Below are 16,250 nucleotides of genomic sequence, written 5' to 3' on the forward strand. Positions count from 1 at the left end.
TAAGACGCTGTAGACACTGTAACGGAACCTGCTGCGCTATATAAGACGCTGTAACGGAATCTGCTGCGCTATATAAGACACTGTAACGGAATCTGCTGCGCTATATAAGACGCTGTAGACACTGTAACGGAATCTGCTGCTCTATATAAGACGCTGTAACAGAATCTGCTGCGCTATATAAGACACTGTAACAGAATCTGCTGCGCTATATAAGACACTGTAACAGAATCTGCTGCGTTATATAAGACGCTGTAACGGAATATGCTGCGCTATATAAGACACTGTAACGGAATCTGCTGCGCTATATAAGACGCTGTAGACACTGTAACGGAATCTGCTGCTCTATATAAGACGCTGTAACAGAATCTGCTGCGCTATATAAGACACTGTAACAGAATCTGCTGCGCTATATAAGACGCTGTAACGGAACATGCTGCGCTAAATAAGACACTGTAACGGAATCTGCTGCGCTATATAAGACACTGAAACGGAATCTGCTGCGCTATATAAGACACTGTAACGTAATCTGCTGCGCTATATAAGACACTGTAATGGAATCTGCTGCGCTATATAAGACACTGTAACGGAATCTGCTGCGCTATATAAGACACTGTAACGGAATCTGCTGCGCTATATAAGACGCTGTAGACACTGTAACGGAACCTGCTGCGCTATATAAGACGCTGTAACGGAATCTGCTGCGCTATATAAGACACTGTAACGGAATCTGCTGCGCTATATAAGACGCTGTAGACACTGTAACGGAATCTGCTGCTCTATATAAGACGCTGTAACAGAATCTGCTGCGCTATATAAGACACTGTAACAGAATCTGCTGCGCTATATAAGACACTGTAACAGAATCTGCTGCGTTATATAAGACGCTGTAACGGAATATGCTGCACTATATAAGACACTGTAACGGAATCTATATAAGATGCTGATTCACCCCCCCAAGTTTATTACTATGTTTAATATTAACATTAATTAGCTGTATAAATAAATAAAATAACAATTCACCTTGAATTACAGGGCGGCAGCAGAACACCTTGTCCTCCTCCAGGCTACAGCCAGCGCTTGGGATGGCTGATAATAACGCTGCTGTAGCCACGGAGGAGGGAGTGAGTCAGGTGACTCTGGGAGAAGACTTTAGTTTTGCTAACTATGCTGCGCTGCCCGGAAGCCGGACCGAGCAGCAGCAGCAATTTAGAGAAGAGAGAAGATTGTCCGCCCGCCGCCCGGCCACACCATCAGTGACGCTTGGCGGCAGGGACCGCCAGGGAATGGCAGGACGGAGGCAGACGCCGGCGCCGGGTAGGGCAGATGCCGGCGCCGGGTAGGGCAGGGCAGACGCCGGCGCGCGCTGCCCATTATTATTACCTTGTGCAGGGAATGGATAATTTGCGGAGGGGGGGCGGGCCGGTGGCGCCATTCCACCAATCTGCGCCCGGAGCATGAGCTCCGGTGGCTCCGCCCTCCCAACGCCTCTGCTCATTAGTCTAGCAATCTCCCTCATGTCACCTAGCCCACATTACACTGTTACATCATAGTTACCTCCCCTCCTGCATTCTGCAGGAAACTCCCTGACATAGCAGCAATCTCCCTCTCTCCCTCATGCATTTACATTGAATCATCAGCAACATTTCCCAGCACTGTACCAAGTATAGTATCTCTTACTAACTGCACAGGGGCTCATCTACATTTGTATAAAAGTCATTTTACAAGATTCCCCTCAGATGTAGCAGTACACACCCACGCTTCTAGGTGCCACGTGTACAATCTCTTTTCTCAATCTCTCCATATATGGAACTAGACAAGCCCTTTGGGTGGAGCATGACATGCCCCCCTCAATGGGGCGCTGTGCAAAATTCTATTTCCAACTATATCAAAAGATCTATGTAGCAGTAAATAACGGTATATGAAAGCCATGTATACAGTATACTGCAGGTCCCAGGTACTGTGTAGCCAAGCTCTACCATTACGGCAATTATATAGCCACAGTCACAATACATAATGATCCTCTCTTACTCAGAATGTATAACACTCCGTAACCCTTCACCAACCGCCAGAGAGCACAAACTCCAGCAACTGACTTTTTTGACTGGGTGACTAAAGTAATAGATCAAGGTGGGGCTGTAGATGTAGCTTATCTAGGCTTTAGTAAGGCTTTTGACACTGTCCCACATCGCAGACTGTTAAATAAACTTGAAAGCTTGGGATTGGATTCTAAGATGGTTGAATGGATAAGAGCGTGGTTGCAGGACAGAAAACAGAGAGCTGTAGTAAATGGAGTACAGTCAAAGGCAGGTATTCAATGCAGGTATTCAATGCGGCCGGCGAGGAGGTTAAACAGCGAGGATTGCAGAAAACCAGCGATCCTCGCTGTTTAACCCCCACGCCGGCCGCTCGCTCTATTCAATGTTCTGGGGAAATCCTCTCTGTCACAGGACGGCAAGAATTCCCCAAAACAGCGAGACCCGCGGCTAATGCAGAAAACTCGCTGTATTTAGCCGTGAGTCTCGCTGGTTCTGGAGCCGCATACGCCAATTCCCCCTCAAAAAATGGAGCGAGGGGGAATTGGCGTATGAGGGGGCTGCGTTGAATACTGACAGGGTGAGTGGTGACAGCGAGCAGGAAGCTCTGCTCGATGTCGCCGCTCGCCCACAGCATTGAATACCCCATAAAGGAGGGAAAGGTTACCAGTGGAGTACCCCAGGGATCTGTACTTGGACCGGGGCTTTTAAATATGTTTATTGGTGATATTGCAAATGGAATTGAGGGTAAAATTTGCCTTTTTGCAGATGACACAAAGGTATGCAACAGGGTAGACACACCAGGAGGGGTAAAACAAATGATTGATGATCTAGGTAGATTAGAGGAATGGCCAAGAGAATGGCAACTACAGTTTAATGCCAAAAATGCAAAATCATGCACTTGGGTCTTAAAAATCCAAAGACTAAATATAGTATAAATGGCACTATAATGGAAACTACTGAGGAAAAGAGGTTATTATAGGTGACTTAAACCCCACCAAAACAGTTGAGATGGTGGTCGACTGCAGAAAAAAAACAAATGTATTAGTCACGCTAACAATAGCCAATGCAGTGGTGTCGCGGGTTGAATCCTTCAAATTCCTAGGGACAACCATGTCCAGCGACTGAAGATGGGGATTAAGCATAACCACAAACATCAAAAAGGCCCAACAGCGCCTGTTCTTCCTGAGGTAACAGGAAATTCAACATCCCACAGGAGCTGCTGTGCCATCGTGGAGTCATCCGCCATCGTGGAGTCTGTCTTATGTTCATCGAGTACAATCTGGTACGGTGGCGCAAGCGAGAATGACAAACAAAAACTGCAGAGGGTAGTGAAGACTGCGGAAAGGATCATAGGGACCGACCTCCCCCCGATAAGGGATCTGTTCTCATCCAGGGTAAGGAGAGGCACTGAGAAGATCGCGAAGGACAAGCTGCATCCCGGTCACAACCTGTTCGACATCCTACCATCCGGAAGATGGTTCAGGTCCATCCCCGTCAAAACGTCCAGATCTGCAAGAAGCTTCTTTCCGTTAGCCGTCCATCACCTGAACAATCCAATCAAAGCGAATGCAATCCCAATATCAACAGCCAAACAACTTGGCGACCTGACCACCATAGTCGTAGCTAGAAATGGAATGCATGTAATGTCTTTATGTAATAGATGTTATGACCCCCCCCCCCCCCTTTTCATCCCTGTTTGATGCTGCACTGTAATCCACAAGAAATTCCTAGTGTGCGCAAGCATACATGGCCAATAAAGTTGATTCTATTCTATTATTTTGTTTCTGTGCAGGGTAAATACTGGCTGCTTTATTTTTACACAGCAATATAGATCTCACTTTGAAGTAAAACCCCACCCAAATCTAATTCTCTCTGCACAACTAACATCTGCCCCACCTGCAGTGCACATGGTTTTGCCCATCTAAGAAGGAATTTGTTAGAAAGAGTGAACCAGAATAACCCCCACTATTTTAGGGGACTTGGGGGCGCATTTATCATTATATTGCGATGCCGGCGTGATGACATTGCCGGGCATCGCATTGCGGTATCATCTGATACCGCCGAGATGTATCATTATGGGGATGCAGGGACAGGGCTCCGAAAGGAGCCCGTCCCTGTGAAGCCCTGACCCGGAAGCCGGGGGGTCTGCGCATGCGCGGTTATGCGCCGACCTCTCTGACCGCACTGCCCTGCTCGGCACTGCGATGTGTAGCCATAGGCTACAATGGGCTATCGCCATATCAGAATGGCGGTAGCCCAGGGGTGCGATGCCGGGCTGCTCGATGTTGATACATCCGGCAGCTTCGAATCCCCCAAAGAAACGCGGCCGGCGGCGGTGCAGGGGGGGATCGCAGCAGGGATTGGAGATTCCTGCTGCAGTCCCCTTTAATACATTTCGGTGATACATAATATTTGCGGTTAACCCCCGAAAATGGGTGTTTTCGGGGATTTAGCCGCAAATGTTACTTGATAAATGGGCTTTTCCAAGGCAGGGAGGCAATGTAATAAAGCAATGAAGAAGAAGGCAAGTCAGATGCTTGGTTGCATAGGGAGAGGTACCAGCAGTAGAAAGAAGTAATAATGGCACTGTATAGGTCATTGGTACGACCTCATCTAGAGTACTGTGTTCAGTTCTGGAGGCCATATCTCCAGAAGGATATAAATACATTAGAGACTGTACAAAGAAGGGCAACTAAAATGGTGCATGGCCTACATCACAAAACGTACCAGGAAAGACTAATGCCCCTTTCAGACCGCACTTAAAAAACGGTATTTTGCCGTTTTTTTAACCATTTTAAAACGGTAATCTGTGCGGTCTGAAAGGTGCAGAACCAATTTACCATTTTAAAAAGCAGTTTATGCTAAACGGTTAAATTGGAGGGTCCTACCCGTTTCAGACCCGGTATTTTGGCACCAAAATCGGGTCTGAAACGGTATTTAGGACCCAGCCAATGAGCGGACCCAGCGCAGTGAATATTTAATGCGCGCTCATGAAATATTCACAGGCATTTCACCCCCTGGAGTCCCCCCCCCACCCAGGGTTAACATCCCCCCACCCTAGGGCTAACACCCCCCCAATGTGTTTAAGAACCCCCCGTGCGTCCGGTACCTCCTGCGTTGCGGATCCCGGCTCCTGCTGCTTCGAAAAAATGGCTGGAGCGCACATACGAGGTAGATGTATGACCCTCTGTCATGGGGGGGAAAGTAGTACCAGCATATGTATGTGCACTGATACCGCTTCCCCCACATGTATGACTGCGGTGGTGTGTGGTACATGGCATGGGCACTAGGTATATGTCATTATCCGTGCTGCTGTGCGGAGTAATGTATTATGGCGGATGCACTGGGGGGGGGGGGGGTCTATCAGGGATCACCGGATGGATCAGTATCCGGTTAATACATCTACCCCATAGGACCCATACACATGTAACACTGTCTGCACTGACTAACCCTTCCTGTGCTAGGAGCCCATTACTCACCTACGTCCTACCAGCAGCATCACATTACCCACTAGTGACTGAGAGACTGTACATGTGTGTGGGGGGCTCACTGCACCCCCCCCCCCCCCCCAGCTCCTCAGGCAGCCGGTGAGCCGTGAACTAGGTAGAGTTTGTGTTTTGTGCCGCAGATTGAGCCCTGTATTACGGAGGAGGGCCATGTTTAGTAAGCGAGACCATGCGGTCTCCAGCACTCTGAATATCACAATGAGTCAGTTGTTACAGGCAGGAAAGACGTTGTGAAGGAAAATGATCAGTTCTGGAGATAACGGCCAGAAAGTTCATTAGTGCTAATAATACGGCCGTTGTTCCTAGTTACCACAAGACAGTCAGCCATTGCACATGCACTTAGCAAGCAATACACACATATTTATAAAAGCTTAGTAAATGTGGACTCCACATTGAGGGCCAGATTCTCTAAGCTTCAAAAGTGATAAAATGGAGAGAGATAAAAAGGCCAGCCAATCAGCTCCTACCTGCCATGTCACAGACTTTGTTTGAAAAATGTCAGGCAGGAGCCATACTTACCTACTTTTGAAAACTAGTTTCAGGGAGATTATAGTTGGTAGTAGAATTTTGCACAGCGCCCCATTAAGGGGGCGTGTCATGGTCCACCCAAAAGGCGTGTCTAGTTCAATATATGTAGAGATTGTGAAAAGAGATTGTGCATATGGCACCTAGAAGCGTGGGTGTGTACTGCTACATCTGAGAGGAATCTTGTACAATGACTTCTATCCAAATGTAGATGAGCCCCAAAGCAGTTAGTAAGAGATACTGTACTGTGCTGGGAAATGGTGCTGATGATTCATTGGGGGACATTTACCAAAATGGATTCGTAGAAAAAAGGTGTATTCGTAGGGATAAATACACCTTTTTTTTACGAATTTGTATTTTCGGGATTTGCAATCCCAAAAATACAACAATTCGTATTCCTAAAGATGGAACATTCGTATTTGTATTTACAAATACGAATGCCCTACACCATCGATAGGATACGACAGAAATCACCATTCAAAAGAATGGTGGTTCCTGATGTACTAAGCAGCCGTACTGATAATACGGCTGCTAAGTGGTGTGAAACACCCACGCAAATACGACAGGAAAATAGAACACCATTTTCCTGTCGTATTTGCTTTAAGCCTGCACGGATCAGTCAGATCCGTGCAGGCTTCAGTGTAAAAAAATAGAAAAATAAAATAAAAACCGAAACCAGCACCAGGCTGAAGGAGCCGGGGCCGGTAATTAAAAATCAGGGAACCCGACAAATAGGGGTTCCCCGATTTTTAACAACCAGCCCCAGGCTCCTGCTCTGGGGCTGGTTCCCAAAATACGGGGGACAAAATGACTAGGGGTCCCCCGTATTTTAAGAACCAGCCCCAGGCAAAACCAGCCAGCAAGGTAATGCCACAGCCGGGGGGAGACTTTTTATACAAGTCCCCCCGGCCAAAGCATTAACCCTACCGACCAGTCAGCCTGGCCAGGGGCCCTGGGGGAGTGGGGACCCCCCCAATGAAGGGGTCCCCCCCCCTCCAGGACTTACCTGACCAGGCTGAAGCCTGGTACTGTCCCCGATGCCCCTGGGCGGTGGGCATCGGGCTGATTAAGTGTAAAAAAAAAAGATTAAACTATTGTTTTTTACTGTGGCACTACAAGTGCCAGCAAGCCTCCCCAGCAAGCTGGGACTTGGAGAACCACAAGTCCCAGCCTGCTGGGCATTAAAGGGCCCGCTGGCACTTGTAGTTCCACAGTTAAAAAAATAGTACAATAAACACACTGACACAATGAAAATAAAAGTTTAATACATACATTACACACATACTGATACTTACCTTTCTTGATCCCGTAGGTAGCCCTGGTCCTGATGTCCTGTGCCGTCCTCCAGGTCCATGTCGGCTGTCTGCGTCGTCCTCCAGGTCCATGTCGACGGTCCGTGTCGTCCTCCAGGTCCATGGCGGTGTCCGGGTCCGAAGAAATCCATGTTGGAGCTGTGGAAGGAAATCCTACTCACCTGGTCCTGCGCTGAAGAAGTCTTCTCTTGGTCCGCCGTAATCCAGGTAATGTTCACAGCTGTCGCCGGTCCCCGCTGTCTCCGCATCGCGCTGAGGAGAGATGTTTCCTCCTCGGCGTCTGCACTAAGAATGAATTCTGGCCAATCAGGAGCCGGCTCCTGTTTGGCCGCTAGGCGGCTCCTGATTGGCCAGAATTCATTCTTAGTGCAGACGCCGAGGAGGAAACATCTCTCCTCAGCGCGATGCAGAGTGCGGGGACCGGCGACAGCTGTGAACATTACCTGGATTATGTCGGACCAAGAGAAGACTTCTTCAGCGCAGGACCAGGTGAGTAGGATTTCCTTCCACAGCTCCAACATGGATTTTTTCGGACCCGGACACCGCCATGGACCTGGAGGACGACACGGACCGTCGACATGGAACTGGAGGACGACGCAGACAGCCGACATGGACCTGGAGGACGACACAGGACATCAGGACCAGGGCTACCTACGGGATCAAGAAAGGTAAGTATCAGTATGTGTGTAATGTATGTATTAAACTTTTATTTTCAATGTGTCAGTGTGTTTATAGTACTATTTTTTTAACTGTGGAACTACAAGTGCCAGCGGGCCCTTTAATGCCCAGCAGGCTGGGACTTGTGGTTCTCCAAGTCCCAGCTTGCTGGGGAGGCTTGCTGGCACTTGTAGTGCCACAGTAAAAAACAATAGTTTAATCTTTTTTTTTACACTTAATCAGCCCGATGCCCACCGCCCAGGGGCATCGGGGACAGTACCAGGCTTCAGCCTGGTCAGGTAAGTCCTGGAGGGGGGGGGACCTGGCCAGGCTGACTGGTCGGTAGGGATGAATGCTTTGGCCGGGGGGACTTGTATAAAAAGTCTCCCCCCGGCTGTGGCATTACCCTGCTGGCTGGTTTTGCCTGGGGCTGGTTCTTAAAATACGGGGGACCCCCTAGTCATTTTGTCCCCCGTATTTTGGGAACCAGCCCCAGAGCAGGAGCCTGGGGCTGGTTGTTAAAAATCGGGGAACCCCTATTTGTCGGGTTCCCTGATTTTTAATTACCGGCTCCAGGCTCTGTCAGCCTGGTGCTGGTTTCGGCTGTGGGGGGGACCCCACGCCAATTTTTTTTTTTATATTTATTTATTTTTCTATTTTTTTTTACACTCTGCAGCCTGCATGGATCTGACTGATCCGTGCAGACTGCTAGAAAAATTCGTATTAGCGGCCGTATATATGGCCAGCTAATACGAATTGTTACACCATCGGAGGGTTACAAAGCAGTCGTACATGACTGCTTTGTAATTTCCCCTCCGGAACATGACTTTGCATACGACTAAAACAGTCGTATGCAGCCGTAGGGGAAATACCAATACGAAAAACTAGTTTTTTCATATTGGTAAATTTCCCCCAATGTAAATGTATCTGTCTCTCATTCCTTTTTCCCCCAAAAATGTAACAATGTAATGTGGGCTAGGTGACATGAGGGAAATTGCTAGACTAATGAGGGAGAGAGGGAGATTGCTGCTATTTCAGGGAGTCTCCTGCAGAATGCAGGAGGGTAGGCAACTATGGCAGGTGCTGATTGGCTGGTGGTTTATCACTCTCCATTTTATCACTTTTGAAGCTTAGTGCATCTGGCCCCCAGTCTGTTACATGGCAGCTAGGAGCTGATTGGCTGGCTGTTTATCACCCCATTTTATCACTTTTGAAGCTTGATACATCCGGCCCTGGGAGGTGATAAAATGCTCCCTAAGACACGATGGGACGCGGCATGTCGGAGGAAATTAGGGTTAACAGGCAGCTGGGAGAGAAATCCCTGCAGCACTGAGCACATGGTTGAGATGAGAGATCTGGTTCTGTATAGAAAGCAGAACACCCCCTCCCCCAATCTGTGTGATGCAATCCCTGTGACAGGAAGCGGGTGTGTGGTGGAAAGAGGGGGGGGGGGATGAAGTCATCTGCCCCTCCCAACATTTCCCTTCCCTCTGTCCCAATCACAGAGTCTGTATACATTCAACTTACTCCCAGCCAGAGCAAAGAGCGAGCCGGCAGCAAGTGAGGCGCAGTCTGAGCATTTGCCAACACACAGGCCGCAGCTTGTTCATTAGCAGTGACTTATATAGCGCCAGCATATACCAGCTCGCTGTACACCATGGGGAAGGGCGACAAGGACACCTCATCTTTTGAGAGAACCTGGAACAGCACAACCAGCAGCGGGTACTGCAGCCAGGAGGAGTCTGACCCAGAACTGGAATTATTCTACACCGCCAAGACCTCGATCCTGCCACGGAGATCCCCTGCCAAGATACAGGTCAGATGCCACGCTGGAACTGGCACATGCCAGGCTACACCAAACATAGCGCCGCCAACCTTGGTGCACTACAGCCCCCAGCATGTCACATTTACTGATCTGGTTCTTATGCATTTTCTATTCTAGAATTAGATTTGGGTGATTTATTTTGTTTCTGTGCAAGGGTAATACAGGCTGCTTTATTCTTACACTGCAGGAGCTCGGTGCTGCGATGCGCTGGCAGGGGACAGCTGTGCAGTTACAGTGTGCCACAGTGCAGCAGGGCTGGGCAGGCGTGACAGAGGAGCTCGGTGCTGGTGCTGCGATGCGCTGGCAGGGGCAGCTGCGCAGTTACAGTGTACCACAGTGCATCAGGGCTGGGCTGTAATCAGTAACCCTGATACTAATCATCTGGTTACACAGACATGCGTCATTCCCCAGGAACCAATCACATGCCTGCACTGCAATCGCTAACCTCAACATTCCACTTCTAGATTAGCTGTAACTTTTATGCCTGATTTATCAAAACTTGAAGAGAGATAAAACCTTGAGAGCTAAAGTACCCACCGACTGGCTCCTAACTGGCATTTTTAAACACAGCCTGTAATGTAATATGTAATGCTCCAGACGCTAAATGGTTATTTCTATGTGGGGAAGGCATCACAGCACACATGTATGTATGTATGTATGTATGTATGCTGTACGTGTGTGTGTTGGTGTCTGTATATGTGTGTGCTGTATATGTGTGTGCTGTATGTGTGTACATGATGCTGATGTGTAACACTGAGGACCTGCAGGTACAGGAAACTACTGAGGTGTAAGCTCCAAAGAACACAAAGGGCTCTGCACTGAGGTATACACAAAGCGCTCTGCACTGAGGCTGCTTCACCCATTTCCTTCCTATGTGCTTTCCGGCTCTGCGGTTCCCAGACCTCCTACATGACACTCACAGCCCCAACTTCCCTCCAGCTCTGCAGAGGGGAGGGGGTTTCTCAGTGACCCACTCAGCTCTGATCACCAACCCCCTATACACTGACGCCAGTGGGGTGCTGGGGGGGGGGGGGGGGGGGTGTTTCAAAGCAGAATACTGTATGTGGGCAGCACAGTGTCCCAGGTGCAGTTACAGTACGGGCCAATGTTCTCCTGTACCATAAATAATACAGAGCTGCAAACAGAAGGCAAATGCCCATATTGTTCCATATATCAGGCACCCCAAATTCTATCTCCATTATCAGGAATGATACTTAGCGGTCACACAGGCTGACAGTAATCAGTTTGTTCTCTGTACATCGCTGCTTTATATGTTGGCACTATAAATATAAGATTCTAATACATCGTTAGTGCATGAGGTGATCCCCATCTTTAGTGCATATGGTGATTCCCCCATCTTTAGTGCATATGGTGATTCCCCCATCTTTAGTGCATGAGGTGATCCCCATCTTTAGTGCATGAGGTGATCCCCATTTTTAGTGCATGTGGTGATCCCCATCTTTAGCGCATGAGGTGATCCCCATCTTTAGTGCATGTGGTGATCCCCCATTTTTAGTGCATGTGGTGATCCCCATCTTTAGAGCATGTGGTGATCCATGCTTGCTCCACGTCTTTAGTGCATGTGCGATCCCCCTCTTTTATTGCGTGCTCCACGTCTTTAGCGCAAGCATAATCCCTGTCTTTATTGCATGTGTGACCCCCCCCCCCTCTTTTGTTCATGTAGAGCTCCCCGACTTTAGGACATGCGTGATCTCCATCTTTAGGGCATGCGTGATCCCCGTCTTTAGATCATGAGGTGATTTCCGTCTTTAGTGCACGAGATGATCCCCATCTTTAGTGCTCCCTGTCCTTTGCAAAGTCCCTCCATGTGCTATAACCGACACATTGGGGGAAATTTACTAAAGGAAATGTGTAAAAAAAAAAGGTGTATTTGTATTCAGAAATACCCTTATTTTTGACATTTACTATCCCGAAAATATGGCAATTCGTATTCGTATTGATAGCACATCAATACGACTACGAATTGCTATATTTTCAGGTTAGTAAATGTCAAAAATAAGTGTATTTCTGAATACAAATACACCTTTTTTTTTACACATTTCCTTTAGTAAATTTCCCCCATTGTGTCTGGAAAGGGTTAAGCCGCCACCAGTAAAACCAGTTCCTTGTGTTTAGGATCAGAATGGATACTGACAGCAGCCGCCTGTCCCGGGGGTGGTGGGACAGATACCAGAATAACCTGAAATAACCAGAAACCTTTTTTTCCTTTTAGGATGAGAAGCCGGAAAAACAGCCTCCGCCGCTGAGCCAGAAAGAGACTGAACAGAGAATAAAAGATTATAACTCTAAGATCAAGAGCAACCTCTTCATGAGCATGGTATGTGTGATGTCACTGGGCCAAAGGCGTGTGACCCTTGTCTGTGATGTCGCGATTCCCGATTGTGCTTCTTTTATATAATGACAGGCATGGCACCACAGTACAGGTGACAATGACAGGCAAGGTGCCATGTTACAGGCGACACAGAGACAAGGCACCGCAGTACACGCTGACAGACAAGGCACCGCAGTACATGCAAAGCTGACAGACAAGACACCTCAGTACACGCTGACAGACAAGACACCTCAGTACACGCTGACAGACAAGGCACCGCAGTACATGCAAAGCTGACAGACAAGACACCTCAGTACACGCTGACAGACAAGGCACCGCAGTACACGCTGACAGACAAGGCACCGCAGTACACGCTGACAGACAAGGCACCGCAGTACACGCTGACAGACAAGGCACCGCAGTACATGCAAAGCTGACAGACAAGACACCTCAGTACACGCTGACAGACAAGACAACTCAGTACACGCTGACAGACAAGGCACCGCAGTACACGCTGACAGACAAGATGCTGCAGTACAGGTGACACTGATGGACAAGGTTCATTGATACAGGACATTGACAGACAACATGCTGCAGTACAGGCGACGCTGACAGGCCAGACGGCGTGGTACAGGCGACGCTGACAGGCCAGACGGCGCGGTACAGGTGACGCTGACAGGGCAGACGCCGCGGTACAGGCGACGCTGACAGGGCAGACGCCGCGGTACAGGCGACGCTGACAGGGAAGACGCCGCGGTACAGGCGACGCTGACAGGCCAATAAATCTACAACATGACACAGACTGACGTGTGCTAATATACAGTATTTCCATCTTCCTGGCTAATAAACCTTTTATTTTGTCTAATTTCCAGAACAAAGATGGCTCCTACACTGGATTCATCAAGGTTCAGCTGAAACTCATCCGCCCCGTCTCTGTGCCGGCCGCTAAGAAGCCCCCGTGTGAGCGGAGAGGAGGCAGCCGGTCTCAGGCAGTAAAGCGCAGAACCTCCTTCTACCTTCCTAAAGATGCCTCCAAGCACCTGCACCTCAGCTCCCGCACCCCAGCCAGCGAGGTCATCCAGGCGCTCCTGCGCAAATTCACCGTTCTGGATAACCCCAGGAAGTTTGCCCTTTTCCAGAGGACAGAGCAGGACAGCCAGGGTAAGAGCACTCCAGGTACTTACCATAGTCCATGCAGATGCCTCCGCTTTCTGCCCGACTTCTCCACCTGCTGTTATAAGGGGTTCCATTTAACAATGGGTCCTGACCGCAGTAACTCTGACCCTTCCACAACTCTGCGACAGAGACGGGGTGACATCACACACCCTACCTGATAACAGATGTGCTATTTTGGTTTGCACACCAAGATCCGCAGCCATTCGATATTTGAATGGATTGTGAACTCGCACAACAGCGATCAACTCTGAATCAGGCCCGATGACTGCGATACCAGCATTAAAATTTAGAAGCGATAGTAAATAACCATCGCATCAAAAGAATTTAATAAAGAAAAACCACTGCAATAGATCACATATGCTCACACGCATTAGTGACGTGCCGCCGGTTTCAATGTTCAACGGCTGAATTCATTTAGGTACACTTTAGCATCGAATAGCCATCTCTTACACACCCATTGGTGGTGGCCGCCATTGGAGAGCCACCATCCAATGCTAAAACATGTCCATCACTGCGTTAGGCTGGTGGCACTAATGCCCTGGATCTCGCCAGACAAACACAATATGTCGCTGTAAATAGTATTGATGTGAAATAGAGTCCTAGATGTTTTATGACTGATCGGCGCCCGGTCTTTGTTTTTCCCGCAGTAAGTCTGAGAAAGTTATCTGACGAGGAGGAACCGCTGAAGCTGCGTCTGCTTTCTGGACCATGCGACAAAACGCTGAGCTTCGTACTGAAGGAGAATGAAACGGGAGAAGTTAATGTAAGTTCCCATCCTGTGACGTCCACATGTACATATCGGTGATTCCTACCCCATCTTCTCTATCTCACTATGGGGCAGATGTATGAAACGCTGATAAGGGAGGAGGCGTGAGCCCCATGGCAACCAATCAGCTCTGTATAATTTCATATTATGCAAATTATAGATGTTACTTCAGTGCTGATTGGTTGAAATGTGCCACTCCTCCTTCTTTATCACTGCTTCATACATCTACCCCTATTACATCTTCCTCTCTAACCATTGTTTCCGTTTTGCAGTGGGACGCGTTCAGCATGCCAGAGCTTCAGAATTTCCTGCGCATTCTCCAGCGGGAGGAGGAGGAGCACATGCGGCAAATCGTTCAGCGCTACGCCCGCTGCCAGCAGCAAATGCAAGAGGCTCTGGCTTCGCGTACCCCGGGCTGAGTCGCAGTGCGTGCACCCAAGAGACGGAGCGCGTGAAGACTGCAAGGCTGACCCAGATGACGCATACGTGGTGTGACTGGAGACTGAGTGCAGGGGTAATTGCTCCCCCCTCAGGACGTATGTAAGTGAGCGGAAGAGAGAGTGTGTCTGCGTGGGACACGAGGAGCCGCATCTGTCGCTGAGATGATGCAGAAAGGGAGAAGGAGGCTGGAATGTGGTGCTATGGGGACTTATTAGCCTCACAGCTCAGGCAGTCGGAAGCTTAGGCCTCCATAGGAATCTGCCTACCTGCAGTGCAGGACTTCCAATAATAAGGTTACCTCAGGAGCACACAGCCTCCATTTCATAATAGGTTCTTGTATGGACGTGTGGCATCGTACAGGTGCAGCCAGCACCAGATCTGGCAAAGGAAACCCAGGCTACTGTATAGCCAATGGGTTACCTCCTGCTGTGTGCCAATGTGTCGGGGGCAGAGTGGCTGCTGTTGCCGCCCTGCTTCTTGTCTGATTTATTTGTTACTTTGCACTTAATAAAGTTTTTGTTACAAACTTGAACTTCTTGTATTACTGCCCCCCCGCTACCACCTCACCCTGGCACATAGTACCACATTGCACAGAGTGCCCGTCTTCTAGTATATCCAATAGCAAGGGCAATATAAATATGGATCGCAGTGCCAGTGTGGAGCATATGCCACCTTCTTTGTGCCACATCACCAAGTATTAAATACTAGGTGATTCATCGCGCCCTACGGGCGCTCTTCACACCGTCGTACGGGGCTGCGCCCCCTTAATTTGTGAACATTTGTATATGAGAAATATGGTTAGAATTGTATGAAAGATGGCCTGTATTGCAACTTGAGTTATAGGTGAAATGTGTTAAATAGAGAGCATATGATGTGGAAGGGGGTGTGTATTGTTTTGTTTAATTAAAAAGCGGTTACAGAGTAAGATGTACATTGATAGTGTGGATGGTACAGTGACATTTGTGGGTGTGGGGGGGGGGGCTGTGTGTGCATGTTGTTTAGGTGTGTGTGTGCAATAGTATAGTAGGGTGTTTCTGAGTCAGCAGCTCCCCACTGGCGGAGGTCACGACACAGGAAAACAGGAGGCTGGGTAGTGATAGGGGTGTGTGGGCATAAGGGGGACTAAAGAGGAGGGTGGGAGATACTGTGCAGCTTCTGCCAGTGGGTGAGGGTCCAGCGTAGGAGTACAGGATGGTGGCCCTTAGTCAGTGTCTCCTCCTACTGGGTGGGAGTTCGGGTGCATGAGAGCAGGAGGCTGGGCTATGAGGCATGATAGGGGCATGTGGGCAAAACAGCGTCAGCGACTCCCCAGTGGTGGAAGATACGGTTCAGGAGAGCAGGAAGCTGGGTAGTGATAGGGGTGTGTGAGTATACGGGGGACTAAAGAGGGGCTTAGGGGTGCCGTGAATTGCGGGAGGGAGGGGGCGCAGGTGTCGGCGAATCGCGGGAGAGGGCGGGGGTCCGCAAAGCGTGGGAGGGGGCGTGAATCAAGGGAGGGAGGGGGCGCAGGTGTCGGCGAATCGCGGGAGAGGGCGGGGGTCCGCAAAGCGTGGGAGGGGGCGTGAATTGCGCGAGGGGGGGTTGCGAATTGCGGGAGGGGGGTGCGCGGGGGGTCCGTGAATTGCGGGAGGGGGGGGCACGGGGCGCGATGAATCACCTAGTTGGTTATATAT

General features: G+C 49.2%; 1 protein-coding gene across 2 annotated transcripts in view; it reads left to right on the plus strand.

Annotated features, from left to right (window-relative positions):
• RASSF1 (Ras association domain family member 1) overlaps window positions 1–15,109 on the plus strand; it is a 34,362-nt gene extending 19,253 nt beyond the window's left edge. Inside the window, exons 1-5 of one of the 2 annotated variants that reach the window (XM_083155822.1) lie at window positions 9,497–9,853; window positions 12,096–12,200; window positions 13,067–13,355; window positions 14,018–14,133; window positions 14,409–15,109. In XM_083155822.1, coding sequence (XP_083011948.1) covers window positions 9,695–9,853; window positions 12,096–12,200; window positions 13,067–13,355; window positions 14,018–14,133; window positions 14,409–14,555 — 816 coding nt within the window. In that variant the 5' untranslated portion in view covers window positions 9,497–9,694 and the 3' untranslated portion in view covers window positions 14,556–15,109. Of the gene's footprint in view, window positions 1–9,496; window positions 9,854–12,095; window positions 12,201–13,066; window positions 13,356–14,017; window positions 14,134–14,408 lie in introns of those variants that run through there. The other variant, XM_083155821.1, reaches the window with a different exon arrangement.
• Window positions 15,110–16,250: the final 1,141 nt, after the last annotated feature.

The sequence above is a fragment of the Crinia signifera genome, chromosome 8 (genome assembly GCF_055691185.1).
Source record: "Crinia signifera chromosome 8, ASM5569118v1, whole genome shotgun sequence".
NCBI classification, from domain to species: domain Eukaryota; kingdom Metazoa; phylum Chordata; class Amphibia; order Anura; family Myobatrachidae; genus Crinia; species Crinia signifera.